Below are 23,727 nucleotides of genomic sequence, written 5' to 3' on the forward strand. Positions count from 1 at the left end.
GGGAAATTTGATGGATGCAGAGCACCCACCGGCAGCTCCCCACCCCGCCTCGCCCGGCCCCAGCTCACCTCCGCTCTGCCTCTGCCTCCACCTCCACCCTGCTCTGCTTCTCCGCCCCCCAGCCCTGGCTTCCCGCGAATCAGCTGTTCACGCGGGAAGCTGGGGGGCTGAGAAACAGGCAGAGTCTTCGTGCTCAGGCCGAGGGAGGAGGAGGCGGAGCGGAGGTGAGCTGGGGTGGGGAGGGGCTGCCCGTGCAGCAGCAGGTAACTGGGTGGGGGGAGCGCGCAGGGGAACTGCTCCCCACCCCATCTCACCTCCGCCACCCTCGGCCTGAATGTGAAGCTGCCGCCTGCTTCTCAGCCCCCCAGCTTACCGCACGAACAGCTGATTTGCGGGAAGCGGGGGGGTGGGGGGAAGGCAGAGAAGCAGAGCAGGACAGCGCGCTCAGGGGAGGAGGTGGAGGCGGAGCGGAGGTGAGCTGGGGCTGGGTATGGAGCGGGAAGCTGCCAGTGGGTGCTCACCCACCAAATTTTCCCCGTGGGTGCTCCAGCCCCGGAGCACCCACAGAATCGGCGCCTAAGGTGTCACTTTTGATGTGATCGGTGGAGGGGAGTGGCCGCTCCCCCCTAGGAGTCAGAGGGACCTTCCCAATGCTTCCTGGGAGCTGCCCCAGGTAAGCACCGCCGGGACTCCCCACCTCGCCCCCCGGCAGGTCCCTCTGGCTTTTAGGGGCGGGGTGGGCACCCATTACGGTGGCCCACGAGACCCTCCTGCCCAGTTCTGGGGGCAGACAGGGGAGGGGGGTGGATGGGGCAGGGGTCCGGGGGGGCGCATCAAGGAACACGGGGGGTTGGATGGGGCAGGAGTTCCTGGGGGGCGGGGGTGGGCCACGACCCCCTCGTGGGGTGAGGAGGGAACCGGTTGTTAAGATTTTGGCAGCTCATCACTGGATGAAACTTCATTGAAATAGCAAAAACAATATTGTGGGGGTCGAGGGGAGGGAAGGGAGAGTGTAAAAAATTGCAGTGATCTTACAATGTAATCTACTTGACACACTAAACAGTAAAAAGCATATTGAACATTTCTACCTAGTATTCCCATACCATCCATGAGCACTGCTAGGCTGCCACATTAAGCAGACAGTTTGTTACTCCCACTGAGATGCTCAAGCAGAAAAGCGCATCAATGCACCTGCTGCTGTCTGCCCTGACGTTCCTAATTACAGTAGCTTTCCAAAACCAGCAAAACCTTTGTGCTAATGAATACAGCATAAAGTTCTGTGATCACTTGGAACCACTGGAGCTTGTGAATAACAAATGAAATGATGAAAACTCTTTGCTCAGTGCACAGAGATTGCAAACAGAACTTTGCTGTTATACACGCTTAGTGCTCAGAGATGCTTCACGTTCCAACCATGGTATCAATGTCCTTTTTGATAAGAGAGTTATGGACATAGTAAGACATGTGCATACACACAAAATGCTAGAATACCCAGTGCAATTCTGGAGAATTAAAAGTCAACCTATCTTGCAGGGAAATTCCACTGGATAAGAGTTCTTATTGAAAAAAACCAAAACCAACCAACCAACCAAACAAAAAAAAATTCCCTTCCTCTAAGGAAATGAAACCTCCAGGAGTGTATACAGAAAGCATCTACAATTGAAGTTAGAATACAGTCTTAATCCCTTTACCAAGCAGTACTACTAGGAGTGCAATGGTTGTTAGCAAATAGGACAGCTGTTAGGTATTCAGTAGAAACTCCAGCTTAGCCACGAGCTTACTTTTGTTGAGATAGAAGTTAGTAAAGAAACTTGGGTTATGGCATCCTCTACTCTTCACTGTTGATTTCCTCATGGGTAATTTACCAGAGAAAGGAAATAGTTAACATCTCACCCAACAGGTGGCATGAGTGCAAAACACTCTAATACAGGGGTGGCCAACCTGAGTCTGAGAAGGAGCCAGAATTTACCAATGTACATTGCCAGAGAGCCACAGTAATGTGTCAGCAGCCCCCCATCATCTCCCCCACCCTGCTCCCAGTCCTCCCGCCCACCGGCAGCCCCGCCGATCAGCACCTCCCCCTCCCTCCCTGCACCTCCCGATCAGCTGTTTTGTGGCATGCAGGAGGAGGAGCGAGGGCATGGCAGGCTCAAGGGAGGAGGTGGGAAAGGGTGGAGTGGGGGCAGGGCCTGTGGCAGAACCAGGGGTTGAGCAGTGAGCACCCCCTGGCACATTGGAAAGTTGGCACCTGTAGCTCCAGCCCCGGATTCGGTGCCTATACCAGGAGCTGCATATTCACTTCTGAAGAGCCGCATGTGGCTCCGGAGCCAAAGGCTGGCCACGCCTGCTCTAATATTTCACTGCAGTGATAGAATGGTGTTGGACTTAAATCTAGTGATCTTTCAGTAGGCAATCAACTGGGCCATCTTGATACCATACAATAGAGGTATTTGTATCTGAGGAAATGTGGATGGGTCAAATTTTGAGGTCTATCGAAGCTGATGATATTACTCTGGATTTACACCATACTTGAGAGCAGAATTTGGCCCAGTATTTTATAAACAGAAGAGTAAATAAAGTACAAATGTTAATTACATTTTGGATTCTTCACTTGAACCTGCTTCTGCAGTACTCCTGCTTTCAAAGCCAGTAAGAGGGTATCCCTGGTTTGGGGGAAATACAGATGCAAGAGGGAACCTCCGCTTTCCTTTTTCTTTCTTAGAGTTCGTTTCCCTTCTTTTTCTTTGGGCAAATAACCTTGAAAGAATAAGCCAATGGCTAAGGGCTGGAAGGAGTAAGCAGCTGGGCTCTACCTACTTCAGCAGGTAGCCAGTGGGACCTAATGATCTCCCCACCCGCATCCACACACACAGTGTTTATACAAATGGAGTCTGTTAAGTTTGAGTTTTACCACAATAAACCTCTTCTTAACTCTCCCCCAAATCCACAGCCTGGCCCTGTACATGGCGGTGTCATCACTGCAGACAGGAATCTATTGAATAGGACTCCGAGGTGGGAGTGGGGAAAGAGGTGGCAAAACACTGATCAACAGGCCTGGCCGTAAGTGCTCAGGCTGCCTCTGCCTACTTTACAATGTGTATCACCCCTGGGGATTGCTCCGGTCCAAGGCCAGCATGACACAAAATCCAAATATACTAATGTGGCTAAACATTCTTTCTTCCTTGTCAGCCACCATCATCTCGCCAGGCTTTCCAGGATAAACTGCATTTCAACACTTTTCTTATCGTATTACCAAACGCTTCCCGCATCGGCCACACAAACGCAGCCACATTACACAGCCAGACTCCACATGTGCACAGAAGTACGGCCTCAGAGCGAATTCTCTTCTCTTAGATAACAATGCCGGGGACAGCAATAGTTAATTAGGAATCCAGTCCTTTCCCATTGCTTGGAGCTGATGCATTGTGCTTTCAGGGGGTCACAGTGGCGGAATTTAGCACAGGCTGAGGGGAACATATCTCTTGGAGTCCTCTGTCTATCTACCCAGACAGCATAGTTTTGCAGAGGGACTGGCGAACCTATTCATATGTTTTCCCGTTTAAACAAAAAAGTGTCCTCAAAACTGTAGTCTAGAAGGCAGCACCACTGGGCACACATAAACCACCACTTATTTATATTTTGCTCCTGAGGAATATACTGACAACGTTGCCAGCATAGCATTATGTTCAATTCATCAGCGGAAATGAGGGAGGCCAGCTACAATTTTCTGAAGTGGGGAGTCCTCCCCAGGGAAACTGTTCCCTTCCCAAAACTTGGTTCAGTCTGGTGCATGCCAAAGGCAAACATGCACTTTAAAACATTCCTGATGAGTATCAGGCTAAAAAGTTCTCTCTGGCAGGTGTGAGTTAGCTATATCCAGAGAAGGGGTGTCATCTGAGGCAAGGAACCCTGTCTTCAATTGGGTAATGGAGATTTTTCCATGAGCTCTAGTTACGCCCCACAAGCCCCCGCCCAATTACTTTACTCAGGAATACACCATATTCTATGGTGGAGTTATTTGAGGTCCAGTCTCCAAGGAGGCAAGGGAACAAAAAGAGTAAGAGTGCTGTCAGAAGCTAACCTAGATACACAAAGGAGCACTACTAACATGTCAGCTTGCTTGCCAATTTAACCCAGCTGCTACAGTAGCTCATACCCATGGATGCCGAGGCTTGACTGTTTATTAGTACACTTGTCAGTTGCAGCCCGGCACTAAGGAAAGCTGGAGGACTAATCAAAGCAGATACTAACACCAGCCTCTACAACTGCTAGCCAGATACTAGAATGGACATGTCCAGTTACAGAGACAAAGTGGGTGAGGTAATATCTTTTATTGGATCAACTTCTGTTAGTGAGAGAGACAAGCTTTTTAGCTACACAGAGCTCTTGCTCAGCTCTGGGAAAAGTACCTAGAGAGTGTAACAGCTAAATACAAGGTCGATATTACCTCACCAAGCTTGTCTCTCTACTATCCTGGGACTGACATGGCTACATCAACACTGCATACAGCAATGGAACATGTCCAGTTAGGGCAGTCTCCTGGTTTCATTACGTGCCAGATTGTCATCTCAAATCAGGACTCTTGTGATTGGCTGGTGATGCTCTATCAGGACAGTTGGAAGTGAATCTCTAACCAGGGCCAATTTACTGGGAAGCTACCACTGCTGTCCTAGTGTCAGCTAAAATGGACTCTTTAACTGTCTTAGGCTGTGCAACACATTAATGGTAGCATGGGCGGCAAATTCTATGGGCCCTTAGTGCCTGGGCACCAGGAATATTCCTAGCCCGGGGCCTGTCTCCAGCAATGTCTGAGGCCATGTCTCTCCCTTGGCTCCACCTTCTGCCCCGGGCGCTCCAAAATGGCCTAGGGCCCGCACTCACCACCAGCGCACAGCGGCACTGAGCAGATTCCTGCCTGCTCGCTCCATGTAGCTGCTGGCCCCTCCCTGCGGCCCCTGGGCAGGGTGAGTCTGTGTCCTGCCCCTGCGGCCAATAGGAAGTTGCAGGGGCAGAGCCTGGGGGTAGCAGCACATGGAGGCCCCCCGGCCCGCCCTGCCTAGGAGCCCCAGGTAAGCGCTGCACCCCTCTACCCCCTCCCAGAGCCTGCACCCCTACCCCTTTCCCATATACCCCCTCCTGCCCCCAAACTCCCTCCCAGAGCCTATACCCCAACTCCGTCTCAGAGCCTGTACCCCTCAACCCCTGCCTCAGCCTGGAGCCTGCACCCAGCACCCAAACTCCATTCCAGAACCTGTACCCCAGACCCCCTCCCCCAAGCAAACTCCCTCCCAGAGCCCAACCTCTCACCCTTCTGCACCCAAACTCCCTCCCAGAGCCTGCACCCCAATCCCCTGGCCCAGCCCAAAGCCTGCACCCCAGACCTCCTCCCCCCACCTAAACTCTCTCCCAGAGGCCTAGGCAGGTGGGGAATGGAGTTCGGAGCGGGGGGGGAGGGCTGGCTCTGGGTGTTCAGGGCACCACCAAAATTTCTACAAACCTGCCGCCCCTGAATGGTAGCACTAGTATCTCAGCACTTAGTCCTTGTCTAACCTAGTGTGAGCTGTTCTGTTTTGTCTGAGAGAAATAATTCAGGTAGAAGAACACTAAGCCTATATATTTTCATGTGAATTTAGGAAACTCACCTGGCCTATACCAGCTTCCATTAACAAAGAGGAAGTGCTACGGAAGCTGTTTTGCCTATAGACAGTGTCTCGCTCAAAGATTTCTAAAGAGTTCTAATGCCCAAATCTCCACATGGATCACTTGGTAATTTACTCCCTGCAATCACATCCCACTTACTGGCTGTCTCAGTGAGATATAGCTGTTCAGCTACTAGCATCAAAAAGTTACACTACACACAAGTGTTTGTTAGAGGCTTTTTGTATACCCAACGATCGGAAGTCAAAGCCTGGCCCTGCTTGTCCAAGCTGCCTGAGTCCACAGGGAAGGAGTCTACGGGGCTGTATAATCCTGGTTTATTTGAATAATCGCTGAATTTCCTGCAGTGAAATATCACAAGGGGGAGCCACACAACGGAGAAAAATACCAAGATGGTTTATGTAAAGCTCAGCAGAGTTAATATATGTTTCCTTTCTGAAGCAACATTTATCAGAACAACACGGCTGTTCCATGGATTGCTAAAGGGAACATTTGACAAGTCAGATTTTGCCTAATAGAGTTTCATGAATTGTAGAAACAGAGTTTGTCCGGGGTAAACAAATCATACTTTGGACAGAAGACACACAGAAAACATTTCAGGAAGAAAAGCATATCAAGTATTTGAAAATCACATGAAGTAATAAGCTATGTTAAAGTACTGCATATAGAGCAACTATAAATTAGCAATTAATAGGTCACGCCATAATGAAATGACTGGTGTGAATGCATACTACTAATCCCTACTGGATGGAATCAGAGGTGCTTAACTCTACAGCTGTGGCCCTAGACTGCTATAGCCAATGGTGATTGTCTCTTGTTCAAATATGCTTCCTCAGCAGAGGAATATGGGTTTTAACCCCACGCTTACTGTGCCGTCCATGTGACCGTGATGTACAGCACAGTCGTAAGCACAAAACTGCTAGGGAACCATGCATTTATTACAATAGTATAGACACAACTATTGGGAGATTATTCTGTACATTCACTGAAATGCTTTCTGATATTTAGCCAAACATGTCTGTGCTCAGTTTCATCTGATACCTCCTTAGTTATCTTTCCTAGGCCACCTCAAACCTTCTCTCCCTCTGTCAGTATTTAAACATTTGCAAAGTTATCCTATCCCCTTAGTAGTTTGATGCCCGTGGCATATATCACTGCATATCTTGCAAATGCACAGGAGGTGATTTTACATGCCTGCACATCACAGATCTGAACTCTGTCCCTCAACATGTTTGCAATTACAATCTTAACAAAAAAAGTCACACTCCCGTTCAGAGCTGTGTGCTTTGAAACTACAAAAGGCCAGAGGCATGAAAAGAATAATGAGCAGATAGTTTTTGTTAGCAGAATTTTAATGCTCACTTTGAAAAAGACCATATACTGTTCTGGATGGACAGTAAGAGTGGACTAATTCCAAAAGCCTAAGGCAAATTCAGAATCCACCGCCCATTCAGCCTGTAAGCCTCTTCTGAGACTACTGGGATGCGAGTCAGACAATAATCATTGTGATAGTGATATGGTGATGTGGATACCACTAGGATCTGAACCTAAACAACCAAACTCATTTAACACTAGTTGGCAGTAGGGCTTGCATCTACATTTCAAGGCAATTTATAAGAACTATATGAAAAATATCAGAAGTTGATTTCTAAAACAGACCTTCCTCACAGTGATTTATTCACTACATGGAATCATGTAGGAATTTAGAATTAAAACTTGAGGGTGGTGGTGTAGTCAAGGGCAATGGACTGAGGAACAGGAGATTTGGGTTCTATAATCCTGGCTCTGCCATTCATTCGCAATGTGACCGTGAGGAATTCCCTTAAGCTCTCTGTGTCATTTCCTCCTCTGTAAAATGAGGCTAATGCTGCCTACCCACTTCACCCTATGGCTGAAAAGTGCTATATCAGGGCTAATCATTACAGCTGTGCAGAAAACAGTAATGCCATTTCATGGTGGCTTTTGATATTTGGAAATCCGGTTTCATTCTGATTTGGAACAACAGCCAAAGTTTTGAAATTCTCCAGAAAAGGGCAGGGAGTACTAGCTCGGGGGCAGTCTGCATAGTGGGCTGTTCTAGAGCCATGGATCCTGGGCACTTTGGGGTCCACAGCTCAGGGGCAGTCCACCTGGTGAGCTGTGTAGGACCTGGGATCCTGGAAGCTCAACTTTGTGACAGACCACCAGGTGAACTGCAGAGGAGCCTGGGTGCTTAGGAGCTGGGCTTCCCAGGCTCATGGACTGTCAAAAAGCTGGAAGCCTGAAAGTCCAGCCTGGCAAGGAGCTGGGCAGCTGAGTTTGTAGGAAATCAGAGAGGTTTCCATCAGAACTCTGCCTGCGTTCCGTTGCAATTGGGTCAAAACTGAAATATCTCCATGGAACATTTAATTTTTGATTCATTTACTTATAGATGGGAAAATGTTCTATCATAGAATTTCCAACCAACTCTATTTAGTATATGATCCTTAGTGTGATTTCTTGAAGACGCACTCTCAAATGCTTGTTAGTACCTCCCTCTTGAGCATCAACTAAGAGACATTCCTTAAAACACAGAACAGATCACCACTCTAGCTGGAGACTCCTAGAGTTATTGCCATCTGATAGCTGCCTTGAGTTGGATTTGAACAGGAAGCGTAGAGGTGCATGGATCTGCAGTCCAAATCCTTGAATATGTTAACAAATAGCAAGGCTATTTAGTGATTAAAATTCTACCAAGAAAACGTCTACCTCGTACCCTCTCTAGCCCAAGTATTGATGTGGTCACTACAGGATTTAAGCAGGGAATGGAACATGATGGAAACGGTTTGCTTAAGAAATTCAGGGGTTTCTCTTATATTTGTAAGATTTGGTCCTGCGAAACTGCATGCTTACTTTGCTGTAAATATCAATGTCAGTTCAATAGGAGGCTGACTGATTTGCAATAAAAATACTTGTTGAGAAAAAAAAGAATAAGGATGAAATAGAAGAATAAAAAAACTGCTATGCACAGAATAGGGTTTATAAATGCTCATGCAATTTTTGTTTTGTCCAGGCTGATCTTTTCAGGTACTTCTCTCTCTTTTTCTCTCTGTTTGTTTCAAATACAGAAAAGATTCAGTTGGAAGGAAGCCAGCATCTAACCTCAGGCACTGATTAGTGAATCTGTTTGGAGAAGCACTCTCATCTTTGACAGACAGCAAGATTTCCAGGAGTCTGATATATCAGCAGCTGTCAGAATTGGAGACTTGAAATGCACAGGCTGACTTGTGCAGAGTTCGTCCACCAACAGACACAGAACATTCAGAACCCTATATTTTGAGGGCTGGATATGCTGTGGGTGAGTGGGTATACATATCTCAGCTGAAAGGGCTAGATCTCCACCTACCATCCCAGTTGTTTCTCTGATGGAACTTGCATGTTCTCTAGTGGGGCGGGTGCAGGACTTGGAGCCAGAATCTCATGAGGTCTCATTACAGCTTTGTGTAACAGAAGACTCATTTCTACAAACACGTGACGTTTCACAAACAGCTTATTTGGTAACAAAACATGGAAAACTGTAAAACTCGGCACATCACTGGGAGAATGATCCCATTTTCACAGGAAAATTTTACAACAACAGGATCAAGTGAAATCCCTCACATTTTCTGTTCCGTTTTAAGTATTTCACCCACCTGCTCTGTGCATGTGTGTGTGTGTCATCAAGCACAAGTGTTTTATGTGTGGCTATTAAACCACACACAGATATAATAAAAAAAAAATACATGGAGTTGTCCTCAAAGCATGCACACTAATCATCCAAGTGACAACTTCAGTCTCCTCCTTCCCTTCCTTATAATCACTTTCTGTTGTCTTGACTTAATGTAGAACTGATCCTACAAACACCCACTTCCTGGTGCAGTAATTACCAATGTGCACTGTTCCACTGATTTCAAAGGGACAGCTCACAGTATTAAGTGCGGTTCTGGTTACCAGGTGTCTGCAGAATTGACTCCTTATATTACACATTCTTTGGGTAGGGAATAAGTCTTTATAGGGTATGTGAAGAGCCATATCTCTAGTGCTAGACATGCACAGAGTGTATATGGGCCTGATTCTGATCTCACTGTCACCAGCAAGAATCAAGAGTCTACGGAGTTCCACAGACATAAGCAAGATAAGATGAAGACAAGAAATCACTCCTGGGTTAAGATTTTATATGCCAAGCTTTTTCTCAATATGAATTTTATGGCCAGTTTACAGAACCTTCTAAAATGAAAATGGAACAGAATGACTTGGGCTACCATAAGAGTCTGTATACTGAAAAGCCAAAGGGTTTTTTTTGTTTTAAATGAAGGCTACAGGAATTACCCTCAAAAGCAGGTCTTCAGTTTTCCCCTATTCATTGTGGTAAAGTACAGAACATCTAGTAAGTATGTTTACCCTTTCCGCCTGCTTAGGTGTTTGCAGATTTAAGTAAGCTTATTTCTATCATCCCCTTTCCTAGAAAGGCTGGATAATGTAGGAGGGCTGTGGTTCTAGTGGTTCTTATCTAGGAAGTGACAATAAGAAATCTAGCTCTCTCACTGGATGTGTAAGCTCAACCCTTTATCTGCTCTAGTACGCCACAGCGTGGAGAGCCACCAACTCAGAGTGACATTTCATCCTCATGTACACTTTTTTCAGTTTCTCTGTCACTTTGCCCCACTTACATACCCCACATCTTGGTGGCAAGTTGGGCTTGATGCGATTCCTCTTAGCTGACAGCACTGCTGTGCCTCTGTCAGACACAGTGGTCGCTGCAGAGTGATACAAAGCAGCCTCATCTACGGGCTGAGTGGACAGCTCCTCTCCTACCCCTCCAAGCTCTCCTCGTTGCTGCTGGCCCAGCGCTGAAACCCAGGTCGCTCACGTACTAATAGAATATTGGTCAAGATGCTGAGCCCTGAGATCTTTTCTGTTTTCAAAGTAAGGAGAGAATACTTGAGTATCTGGCCCCAGCCCATCTGGAAGATTAAGAGCACTGAGCCATCAGTTCACACAGTAAATGATGGATAAATACCACATCTTGAGGCTTGTTTGAGCAATTGTAGGAAGAGACCAGATATTATGCAGAGAGTACACACAGTCTGAATGATGAGCACAACTCTCTGCTTACCTGAACCCTTGGGGGCAGACACAGGTGTAGCCATTGACTGCATCTACGCAAACAGCACCATGGCGACATTTGTGGCTCACACAGTCATCATCGTCAGTTTCACAGTGTTTGCCACTGTAGCCAGGTAGGCACTCGCATCTGAAACACAATGAAGATCATCATCAGTAGGCTACATCCCTAGCATCCGTCGTGATAACACACACTCAGGTCAATGTCTGATTAGATCAGGGTATATGGTTCACGATGTAAGGATGGCAGAGATAACACTCTTAGAACAGTCAAACAAACAGAGAGCTAAACATTAGCTTTCAGAACTGCTTGAGCTCCTGTGACTGCTGGGGTTACACATCTTAGGGAATCAAAGCAAATACAATACCATATAATTTCTCTTTTCCAGGTCTGCTAAAGAGTGGCATTGCATGGTCATGTACGAGCTTTCTTTTTATATATGAGATAACTAAGTTAACTTGGCTAAGCTTATTAAAGTGTTTGACATGTTACTGACTCAACATTTAGAAGGACTCTAGTTTCTATTTTCACAGCATCTATTCAGCTGTCTGAGTCCCAGCAGGAATGCCGAGCACAGAGGTGACATACAGGAGTGTCATTTTGGAAGCCAACCTGGGAGATCCCGGCCAGTGGAGGCCAGACACATTGCAGAGGTAGTACAGTCCATGCAAGAATGGGAAAACAGGATCCTTATAGTTTCTTTCTTATGATTTGAGCTTCATTCGTAGCAGCCACTAGGGACAGAGAGGTCTTCGGCCTTCAGACAGAAGAGAACGTGCACGCAAATCATAAATGAAGTCATGTAAATGACTTTGAAAGGCAAAAGCAAATTTAAAGGAGGTGATCATCAGTTTTTAGTCCACCACCTGTTTGCTTTTTCACAGCAGATACTCTATGGGAGTAGTAACAACTGAATGTTTCCAAATCACATCTCCTGCTGAAATACTGATGCAATGCCACTTTCCTGCCAGAAGGTGGCAACTCGCTCCTAGGATGAAATGATATGGGATGCTACCAAAACTGCAAGCATCGGCTTTTTTATTATTATTTTTTTTTATTACAGTTGTTAAGTTTGTTGTGTTAAGGTTGTGTCAGCATTTCCATTATAAACCCTATTTTCAGAGGTTTATAACTTGACCATAAAAATGTGCTCTAGGCTGAAATTTGGCATCCAAGGTCTCAGGCCAGGAGTAGATCTTTTTGGAAAGTTGAGCTGACTCTTTCTGAGCCTGTAGACACTAAATTTTAGTCTGGCTTGAAGGTATTTTAGTCCATAAACCATATTTCACTTCTCCCAGATGGATTTTATTTCACAGCTGGAAAATAATAAGCATATCACTTAACCCAAAACAAAGGGGGAGCCCCAATTATCTCCCAATGTGCATGTGTATTTTACAGCACGTAGGTCTGTATCTCCCTGAATTCTGGATTACCCCACTTAGGAGTGGCTATGATCACAGCTTTCACACTCTTAAGGGCAAATATAACCTCCTCTCCTAGCTGCAAGGGTCCTTGGAATGGGTGCAGCTCCACTGGGGATGGGCAGTAAAAAGGATGGATAGAGGTAGGCTCTGTAGGGCATGTATTCCATGTGGCATAAAGCCCTGACCCACATGAGCTCTGTGGGGACATGTGCAGGGGCAGGAAGGATTGAGGCATAAGCAAGGCAAGGGAGGTGGCACCTGAGGATCCACTGCTATGCAGATACTCCTGTCAAGGGCCAAGTGCATTATAAGATGTTAAACTTCAGATATTAGGCTGAAACCTCTGCAGAGAGACTCCATAATCCTCTGTGTGTGTTTGTGGGGGGGAGGGCGTGGCCAGGGGGAATGGGAAGGAATGGTAGAAGAAGGATTTCTCCACTCCCTGGACAATTACTGGGTGCTGGGTTTAGGATTTGTTCCTTAATGAGAACGTGTATGTGATTAATTATCACTTGGTGTTCGCCCATCAGGGAATTATGGGCCCACTCTGACACAGTGCCAAGCACCGTCAGTTCCCACTGAAGGCAATATATGTTGAGGGCACTCGACACTTTGCAGGAGTGGCCACTTGTGACGGGGTGTCCACCCCACACAAGTCCTGAAGGGGGTAAGGTGGCTAGGCGAGCCACCTGGAGGAGGAGCCAGGGAGTAACAAGGGTTAATTAAAGAGGAAGTGCAGCTGGCCAGGAACAGGAGGGGCCTACATAAAGCCCAGTAGCTGGGAGTAGAAGGGGCTAAAGATAGAGAGGTGGCAGTCACTGTCAGGGTGAGAGAAGGCAAGGTAGGAAGTAGCCCAAGGATACAGCAGTTCCAGACTGTGCAGCCCTCAAATGCTTGTTGTAGGGTCCCTGGGCTGGAACCCAGTGTAGAGGGCAGGCCTGGGTTCCCCTACCAGCCGCTGGGCAGTGCCGCTGTTAAGGGACAGTGAAAGAGAAGATGGCCTGGGGCAGTGGGTCTCAAGAAACTTTGAGAACGCAACCCCTCTCCCTGCCCCAGGAAAGGGAAACTACAGTGACCTGGCCAGAGGGCCAAGCCACAAAGTGGGAAGAGTTGAGTCCCGAGACAGTGAGACACAGCGAGAGTGACGGAGTGCAACCACAGGAAGGGGCATCAGCCTGGCAGTGCTAATCCCCAGACACATCCAGAAGGAGGCGCTCCAGCAACGAGTGGAACACCCTGTGACTCCCTTGTATATGATGATTCTCTCTTTTTTAGGCATTTGTAAGTATTAATAATATTGACTCTTACGTGGCACATTTTATCCATCGACAAGACTCGTAAAGCAGCCAGCCCCATAGTATCTAGCCTTCTATAGCCATCTGTAACACACCTAGCACTGTGCTGCGGCTGAGTAAGGTGGCACACATTAGTCTAAAACCAAAATAATCTTATCTGAGAACGCAATGTGAGTGACTGAAAAAGTAGTTAATAGAACAGAATCTAATAACTTAGATTCTGCAATTATGGCCGCCCTCAGGGGCCAGAAATGGGCGGGGCATGGGGTGGTTGCAGTTCAAAGATCTGATGCTGTGCAGATCCACCAATTTCCTTCTCCACCCTCAGTGTGGTAGGGGTCCAGGTAATGGCCAACAAGGGCACTCTTTAGTTGACATTCCACCTCTTGATGTCCTAATGGCATGCAATACGTCTTGGTGGCTATAGGAACAGCGTGAATAACATAGTGTTGGAGATAATAAAACAAAACCCAAGACCATTCCTTCCCCAAACTCTGTAAGAGCTGAGCAAAGTTTTTCAGCAACGTTTCTGTCACTCCTGCAAACAAATAACTTGCAAACAAATCTAAAGACTTTGTGGGGGGAAATGCAGCATTTAATCCTGTTGTTTTTTATTGATCCCTGTTGTCCTAATATAAAATGATGTAATAATGAATGATGTGCAGTTTCTTATTCAAAGCTGCCATGTATCACTTTTATGATGTGTACGGCCATCACGGTAATGATGGAACCACCACTTTTCTCTGCAGGGCTGCATTAAATCAGTGTTCTATGCTGTCAGGTGGTAATTCCATGCTTAGAAATAATAAAGCATATTTATATTGTGCTCTAATAGAGCCACAGTGAGTGGAAAAACATGTGTCTTCCCTGAAGTTATTTTTTAAAGGCATTTCATTGCATTAGATAATTTCTTGGTCTGGTATACAGAAAGCTGGCCTTTTAACAATCACAGCACAATAAAGATCTAGAGGCTAGAAGTGAAGAAAGCCACCTGCAATTCTAGGTCAAAAAAAACAAAACAAAAAAACCAGCAAAGAACTCAGTGCAGCCAAAAGCACATAAAAAAATGTCAGTTTGTTTCCTAAGCTGAGATTTGGCCATGCCCTTTAGAAGCATAGATTTCTTTTCCATTCTGAAATTTCTGTTATTTTACAGTTGCTTTTTTTTAAACTTTGTCACCTCTAGGCTGGAGCTACCCCACCAAGCACTTGATGCTGCCCCCAATTTGGAGCTACCCCACCAAGCACTTGATGCCCCCTTTCAATCTGAGCAGCTAGTCAAATTTTAGGGTCCTGGGAACATTCCAGTTGTTTGTTTACAAGTCATGTACAAAGTCCTGCTTCTCTGAACACAAGAAGAACCAAGAACAAAAGGAGCAGTTTCTTAGCTTACAGCCCCAAGCCTCTTTAGCTAACACCAGACTCAAAAGCTCACTCTCTCTAGCTTTTTCCAGTGTCATACTGTCTTTTGCTCTTTTCTTCCCTCTCTCAGTTTGTGTGTATTCTGCCTTCTCTCTCTCTCACTCCCTCCCTCACAAACCCACCTCACTAACAATATAAGCAAAACCCCTCTGCCCGCACTGGGGTGAGTTCACAACCCCCTTTTGCATTAAGTGGGGGACTTCTGATTAACCCATCCTGACAGAGTATTTGAAGGGCTTGTTCGCACGCTGCCTTAAAGAAGTTTGTGATCAAACCAGGCAGCAGTACCCCTCAGTGCAACATGCTCCTAAGGCAGAACTATTACAGAACATGGCAACATGAGTGCTTAGGAGCCTCTTGCCTCAAGTACTAGAGACACCATGGTTTGCATTGCCTGCCTCTTAGAATATATCTCCACTGCAGCTGGCAGCAAGTCTCCCAGCCTGGACAGACAGACTCATGCTAGAGGGGTTTGAGCTAGCATGCTAAAAGGAGCCATGTGGACATTGCAGCTTGGCCTGGAGCTCAGGCTCTCAAGCCTAGGGATTGGGTGAGCTCAAGAGCCCAGCTCCAGCCCAAGCTGCAATGCTTGAGCCCCTCTGAGTCTGTCTACCCCGGCTGGGAGGCTCATTCCCAGTTGCAGTGGAGACATACCCTTAGTGTCTGCAAAAAGAAAAGGAGTACTTGTGGCATCTTAGAGACTGACAAATTTATTTGAGCATAAGCTTTCGTGAGCTACAGCTCACTTCTCAAATAAATTTGTTAGTCTCTAAGGTGCCACAAGTTCTCCTTTTCTTTTTGCAGATACAGACTAACACGGCTGCTACTCAGCAACCTTAGGGTCTGACTCTCCAATGCCTCGCCAGACTGGAATGGAAACTCATAACCCCTTTCCTTCAACCACTTTGCACAGGTGAAAGTGATTACACAAGTAAAAGATAGCAGAGAATTCGGCATGTAAATTTTAGTACTCAAGCCTTAGTAAAAGGCCAATATACCCCAGGGACCAATAGATGCCTGATATCTCAGTGAACCAGCTGATGAGTGGGGCTGGAATAGCCTGGAGGCAAGGGGTAAAATTTTCAAAAGCACCAAAACGACTTAGGACTTGGAACCTAAGTCCCATTTTCAAAAATGACATGAGCACCTAGGAACCAAAGTCAACAGGACTTAGGCTCCTAAGTCACTTAGTTACTTATGAACAGTTTACTTGGGCCGTCTCTGCTGACAAATATCTGCTCTGGAATGCTCTTCCCTCACCAAATACCAGGACATCTTCCCAGTGAGACTCATGGGGTTTTCACTGCCTAGCTTTTTGTTTGGCGAGGGGCATTTTACTTACTCTTATGTTTGGGGAATGGGTACAAGGGGTTTGTTCTCCTACACCTGCTCTGAGATTTATTAGACTATGCTCTGACTTGGCTTCAGACCTGTGTTTTCTTAAGCACTCAGAGGCTTTCAGACATGGATCACCGTAAACATTAATATTAATTACTAATACATTTTTGTAAGTCCAAATACATACTTCCTGCCTGAGTGAACTGGTACTATGTCCATCCTGGAGTTAATGGGTTTATTGTCTACAAGTGAAACGGTGGACAAAAGTGGCCAAATGTATGCGATGGTGCTGCTGCTTGAGCCAGTGTCATTCTGTATGTTGCACTGCAGTACCTCATATTAGATACATGCCATGACCACAGGCATATCTAATATGTGCCAGAGACATGGACTGCTGAATAGACTGGTAAAAGGATAAGGAGCTCTCCATCACTAGGTTGCTGGTTTGAATTTGGCCCAGGACAATAGCAACCAAACATTTTCATAACCAGAAAGCTGCTGCATGTGAAATCACTAAGTGGTCTCCGTCTATTTCTGAAGGGGCAGAGGGTCCATATAAAACTAAAAACCAGAACTGTCATTCTGGCTAAAGGCCAAGGACTGTTTGGGCAAAGGAGCTAAACTATTCTCAACCCTAGACACGGCACACACCCCGATATGGAAGGGCCCCTAGTAAGGCAAAGTGGGGGAGAAGCCTGCTTCACCACTGCCTGTTAGGTACCTGGTCTTTGAATAAATAGAGGTACTAAACATACAGTTTGGGAGGTTTTTACATCGTTATTTCATTACTACTGTTCTTACAGCAGTACCTAAGGATCCTGGATGAGGGTCAGGACCCCACTGCGTGTGGCACACATCATAAAGAAACAATCCCTGCACTAAAGAACTTACAACTTCTACAATATCACTGCTCTGCAAAAGAGTGAACCGAAAAAGGTGTGTGTTATCTACATTCAGTGCTGGGGATTAATGACGGGTGGGATTATTCCTCCGTGGTGGATAGTTCCGAGAGCGTGCCCAGAAATGGTGCAGCAGGTTCGGTCCGAGGCTGTCTCATCCTCTCAAATCTCGAATGACACTGAGTACTTTGAGTTAATTTATGAATGTTCAGTTCTGGAACCTGTCAGGGAACTCTGAACCATGCTACCTCTGCCTTGTAACATGCTGCAACTAATGGATTAGTCAAATAATGGATAGCTGAATGAGGATGCCTGAAGCAATGTCAAGTAGTCAGCAGCTATCACTGTACCCTTCAGAGGAGGTTACTTCAAGAATTGTCCTAAATCATTTAAGAGTTTCCTTGCCCTCAGGAGTTGGGAGAGGCTCTTTCCCAAAGTCCTTCACATGTCAACAAGTCATGTGACCCTGCATGGGATATCTGGTTAGTGGAGAATAGTGTGGGTTCAGCTGTCTGAAAGACTCAGTGCTATAAGAACATATGTTTGTAGTGTGGCTACCTGACAATTTCACTCTGACTCTCTTTAACTGTCCTGAAATTCATGAGCCTAATTTATTATTTTTTAGCAAGCAGAAGCATGTTAGGTGCTTCACAGGACACAGCCCCTTCCCACAACACATGCTAAGTTAGACACTGATAACAGTGAAGCTAAGATTGCTACTGCAGCATATATACCTCCTTCTCCCGCTCCAGTTTGGATTGGGCAAATGCCCTGCGCTGTGGCCTCTCTATTTTCTTTCTAATCCCCCACAATCCAAGTGGCAAAATCAAAGAACAACCAGGAAGGGACTAAGGTGGCTATGTTGTCAGCTTTGGCTGGGCACGCAAGCTGGCTTCAGCTTCCCTATAAGCTTTCTTGAAATCTCCCCACCTCCTCACTCTTTCTCATGTTAGAGTGTGGGGGGTTTTTCCCATAACTCCCCCAGTTGAGCTCTGTTTTTGAACCTTTGGTGTGACTTATTCTATTAACAGCACAGTATTCACGGGAGAATTCTGTGCCACTGCGCATGCATAGAATTCATGTCCCCCACAGATTTCTTTGCTTCCCTGCAGAAAAATGACTTTCTGATGGGGAAGCAAAGGGAAGCCACAAAAGCAGTCATGCAACCCTCCCCAGCAGTTTGTTTCGGGTGTGCAGGGCAGCCGGCACAGAGATAAACCACTGTGCATCAGGAGGCAGGACTGGGGAAGACCCAGCTGGTGGCTCCTACCCTGTGCCGGGCTCAGCTACTAGTCCCAGATGGGCTGGGGAGAACGTGACTTTCTTTTCCCCTACACCGCGTCCGGGGCCGGGTCAGACCCACCTCCAGATTTCTCCCCTGGTTGCAGGAAACTCTGCAAACTCCCCTCTCTGCCTGTTTCCTGCACCCAACGTGCAGGGGGAGGGATCCCTGTACAGGGAGCTGCTCCCCGGTCCGTCTAAACCCTGAGCATCTGGACTCCCTCAGACTCAGACCCTCCTGCCAAGACTCACCCCACACACACACTCAGGACTCCCCCCCGATGAGCCCCACTCCCCCTGCACATTGACCACCCCAACGAGCCACCTGCACCCAGATCCCCACTGCACTGAGCCCCACTCCCCCAGCATCTGGATCCTCAACCCACTCAGCCCCATTTCCCCAGCATCTGGATCCCCCACTGAGCCCCCCACACCCAGATCCCCCTGCCAAGCTCTATCTCCCACATAGTCAGGCCCCCCGCCGAGCCCCAACCACCTTCACCTGGACCCCTCTGCATAGTCCCATTAACGTTGCACCCAGAACCCGACAACAAGCCCCTGTGCATCCAGATACCCCCTGCACCCAGATCCCCCACTGAGTCTCCCACACCCAGATTTCCCCATGCAGAATCCTCTCAACCAACACCTGGATCCCCGCTCGCTAAGCCCCTCCACACTTGGATCCTGCCTTGCTGAATCTGCCTGCCCACACAGAGGTGCAGGGCCCTGGGATGTTTCTGGGGCAGGCCTGGTCCTTGCCCTGTGTCAGGGTTGGGTGCAGCCTCACTGCTGAGTCAGTGTCCCGGGGGTGGAGGGGGAGTGGGCGTGCAGAGCTGCACAGTGATCTCCCACCTCTGTTCAGACAGTGGCCTGTGCTCCCCAATGCCATGCCGGAGCTTCCACATTTATGTGACAAATAAAATGTTGCAGAATTTTAAAATATTGTGCACAGAATTTTGAATTTTTTGGCACAGAATTCCCTCAGGAGTAGCACTGTAAGTAGAGGTTTCAGAGGAACAGCCGTGTTAGTCTGTATTCGCAAAAAGAAAAGGAGTACTTGTGGCACCTTAGAGACTAACCAATTTATTTGAGCATGAGCTTTCGTGAGCTACAGCTCACTTCATCAGATGTTTACCGTGGAAACTGCAGCAGACTTTATATACACACAGAAATCATGAAACAATACCTCCTCCCACCCCACTGTCCTGCTGGTAATAGCTTATCTAAAGTGATCAACAGGTGGGCCATTTCCAGCACAAATCCAGGTTTTCTCACCCTCCACCCCCCCACACAAATTCACTCTCCTGCTGGTGCCAAATTCAGCAGGAGAGTGAATTTGTGTGGGGGGGTGGAGGGTGAGAAAACCTGGATTTGTGCTGGAAATGGCCCACCTGTTGATCACTTTAGATAAGCTATTACCAGCAGGACAGTGGGGTGGGAGGAGGTATTGTTTCATGATTTCTGTGTGTATATAAAGTCTGCTGCAGTTTCCACGGTAAACATCTGATGAAGTGAGCTGTAGCTCACGAAAGCTCATGCTCAAATAAATTGGTTAGTCTCTAAGGTGCCACTGTAAGTAGAAGCTCTCACTCTTGCAACCTTCTTCTGGAAGCCCATCTTTGCCAATGATGAATATTAGTACTAGGCAGATCTCAAGCACCTTCCATCCAGGGTTCTCCAAATGTTTTATAAACATTAAGCTTTACTTTACCTCTGGGATGTAGGTCAGTATCACTCCCATTATGCAAAGGAGGTGCAGAGAGAGGAAGTTACTTGCCCAAGGTTCCTCAGGATGTCTTGGGAACAGAATCCAGATCCCCTGATTCCCAGCCTTGTGCTTTAGACACACAAGACCATCAGTGATGAGCTGCCAAAATCTTAACAACCGGTTCCCTCCTCACCCCACGAGGGGGTCGTTGCCCACCCCCGCCCCCCGGGACTCCTGCTCCATCCAACTCCCCCGCATTCCTGGATGCCCCCCCCAGGACCCCTGCCCTATCCACCCCCTTCCCTTTCCCCTGACTGCCCCCAGAACTGGGCAGAAGGGTCTCATGGGCCACTGTAGTGGGTGCCCACCCCACCCCTAAGAGCCAGAGGCACCTGCCGGAGGGCGAGGTGGGGAGTCCTGGCGGTGCTTACCTGGGGCAGCTCCCAGGAAGCATCCAGCAGGTCCCACTGGCTCCTAGGGGTGGGGGAGCGTAGCTAGGGGGGGAGCAGGGGAAATGGCTGCTCCCCCACTGATCACATCAAAAGTGGCACCTTAGGTGCCGACTCCCTGGGTGCTCCGGGGCTGGAGCACCCATGGGGAAAATTGGTGGGTGCAGAGCACCCCCCGGCAGCTCTCCGCCCCATGCCCGGCCCCAGCTCACCTCACCCTCCGCTCCGCCTCCTCCCCTGAACGCACCGCCCTGCTCTGCTTCTCTGCGCCTGCCCCTGCTTCCCGCGAATCAGCTGTTTGGAGGGAAGCCGGGGAGGACTGAGAAGCAGGCCATGGCTTCCCGCTCAGGCTGAGGGTGGTGGAGGTGAGCTGGGGCGCGGAGCGGTTCCCCTGCGCGGTCCCCCTCCCCTCCCCCCTGGGTTACCTGCTGCAGCGCGAGCGGCGCTCCTCGTGGCCCCCCCGGCCCGAGCTCACCTCCGCCTCCCTGGGACTGAGCGGGAGGCCGCTGTTCGCTTCTCAGCCTGCCTCGACTTCCCGCGCGAACAGCTGATTCACGGGAAGCCTGGGGGGACGGAGAAGCAGAGCAGGGCGGCGCGTTCAGGGGAGGAGGCGAAGGTGGAGCAGAGGTGAGCTGGGGCCGGGGGTGGGGCGGGGAGCTGCCGATGGGTGCTCTGCTCCCACCAAATTTTCCCCTTGGGTGCTCCAGGGCTGGAGCACCTGTGGAGTTGGCGCCTAAGGCGCCACTTTTGGCCGGTTACATTTAGAAGTCCTTTTAGAACCGGTTGTCCCTTGTGGAACAACCGGTTCTAAAAGGGCTTCTAAATTTAACAACCGTTTCTAGGGAACCGGTGCGAACCGGCTCCAGCTCACCACTAAAGACCATCCTTCCCCTCTTGATTTAAATGTGATTTTTAAAAAATTGACTGAGTGCCAGAGGAGAATGACAATGGGACTTTTTTAATGCTTGAATTGACCCTTGTTATAGGAGTTGCATGTCTCTGGGGAGAGTCAGACAGATCCTTTTGCCTATCGACATGATACTAACTCATTCTACTAATGAGAAGACTTATTTTCAGTTTCCTAAACTGTTTGTTGTTTGGCTGGACAACGTTTATCCATTCAAGCAAGGGAGGGCTTTTTGAACATGGGCAAACTGTCATGTATCCTCTGCGCTGGAAACGTACATTGGAAAGAAGGTCATATGTCTGAAGCGTGTGATGAACTATGCATGCTATCAGTGCACACTAGCATTTCCAATACCAAGGACACACAGAATCTATGAATGCATGAATCTATGTATTTTCTGTACTGGAAACACTCGCGTGCACTGACTGCATGAATAGTTCACCACACTCTGCAGTCAGATGACCTTTCCAATTTCCCCATTCCTAAATACAGTACGTATCCATCTGGAACGACATTCCAAAGACAAGACTTACTGTTCCTAAAATTGAAAGGAGTGCAAATCTAATCCAGGCATCCAGTTTTCAGGGGTTAGCCATAGTTTTTCCTAAATTTTGGAGGTGAGGGAGGGGAAAAGGAATATTTAGTCTTTGTTGAAAATAGGTACTTATCTGTTTATGTTCTGTTCATTTCTGCCATCTAGTCAGGGCTGTGCCTAAATAGCATGATATTAATAAAATATATGGTATGGCCAATTTTAGCTGTCATTTTTGTTAGCTACACTACAGAGTGTGATCGCTTTTTCAATCACAACAGCAGCCTTACAATTAGTACATGATTAATTGCCAGAATTAATCATCATGTGTTGAAATCTGTGCTATGCTTCCCGTAGAGGCCATTCAGTGTGGTGAATCCTGCTCTCCTTGGAGAAGGGAGAACAAAAGACTCCTGCTATGTGAGAATAGCAAAAGTGATGTTGATGTCAACTTGCATGCAGAGTTTCCACCTTAAAACCTTGCCAATTACCTCAGTATTTGCCATGTTCACTGTATTTACTACAGGGAATACTTAGAGAACCTGTGTCCCCTGAGGAATCTAGGGCAACTGGCAGGTTTTTTGAAAGGGTGACTGCTGTCCTTCACTTTATTTTATTTGAGAATAGTTACTCTGCTTTGGAAGAGCACTAATTATTCTTGGAATAAAATAACTTAAATTCTGAGGAGCTGGAAGAAAATATAAGTTAAAGTACACCACCTCACACATACTACTTTTCAGTTTGGCTCATTAGGTCAAAGTCATCACAAGCGTGACTGCACTGTAGTCAGTAGATGAAGTTGGCCCAACACATGAAGACAAGGATATACAAACACTCACCTGAATCCTTTGTCAAGGGAGATACATTTGGACTCATGTTTGCATGGATTTAGCTCAGGAACACAGTGGTTGATCACCTCATCACAGAGCTCACCTGTGGCAAAGAAAATTAACAAGGCTGTAACACATCTGCTACCAATACAGCTCATTGGCTTTGCTAAAATAGCTCTAACCATGCTGTCCAGGGATGATAAACCCACCAGCTCTTATGACTACAGGTCTTACTAAACTGAGTTGATCCAGCAGTACAAGAGGAAGCCCCAAGACAGTACCTGTTATGATGGCAGGACAAACTAAATAAGGGTGGGCTCGCTCAATACTGGACAGTTCAATTCTAGTTACATTTAGCTATTCCTTAGCAACTGGGCTACACTGGGTGCAATGATTATCTCATACAAACCTCAGAGTCCCAATTCAAAAGACCTTACACTCAAGCCCTCTCAACTTCAGCTGGAGTTTTGCCAGAGTAAGGACTGTAGGGTCAGTTCCTGACCCCAAGTTGCAATATGCACATTAACAGAGTCCTTAAACTTTTCACACCAAGTAATATTCTAGTCATAGTTGATCCTTTACTGTCCTAGGAGATGATCTGACATCATTCAGAAAAATGGCTTTTCAGTAATGGGAAACAGCTTTAGGGCTGCACATAATTATACAACCCCCACTATTTACAAGAAGAGCACTAACTCTATTGTACTCTTACAAGATAATGTTTTCTATAAAAGTTTCTTATATGCAAGCCTTGCTCAGCTGGTTCTAGGTACTGTGTGTAGAATTCAGTGCATTTCCCTGGATTTGTGTAACTTTTAATAATGAACAGCTCCAGAGTGTTCAAAACCAGATAGGTTATTTAA

The 23,727-nt window shown here is 47.3% G+C and overlaps 1 protein-coding gene across 2 annotated transcripts in view; it reads right to left on the bottom strand.

The window, feature by feature from the left end:
* Positions 1-23,727, bottom strand: part of SLIT3 (slit guidance ligand 3) — an 801,478-nt gene that overhangs the window by 31,007 nt on the left and 746,744 nt on the right. For both annotated transcript variants that reach the window (XM_073355953.2, XM_073355954.1), the window contains 2 exons: positions 22,874-22,967; positions 10,772-10,909 (listed from right to left, as the gene is read on the bottom strand). In XM_073355953.2, coding sequence (XP_073212054.1) covers positions 10,772-10,909; positions 22,874-22,967 — 232 coding nt within the window. The remainder of the gene's footprint in view (positions 1-10,771; positions 10,910-22,873; positions 22,968-23,727) is intronic.

The sequence above is a fragment of the Lepidochelys kempii genome, chromosome 8 (genome assembly GCF_965140285.1).
Source record: "Lepidochelys kempii isolate rLepKem1 chromosome 8, rLepKem1.hap1, whole genome shotgun sequence".
Taxonomy (NCBI): domain Eukaryota; kingdom Metazoa; phylum Chordata; order Testudines; family Cheloniidae; genus Lepidochelys; species Lepidochelys kempii.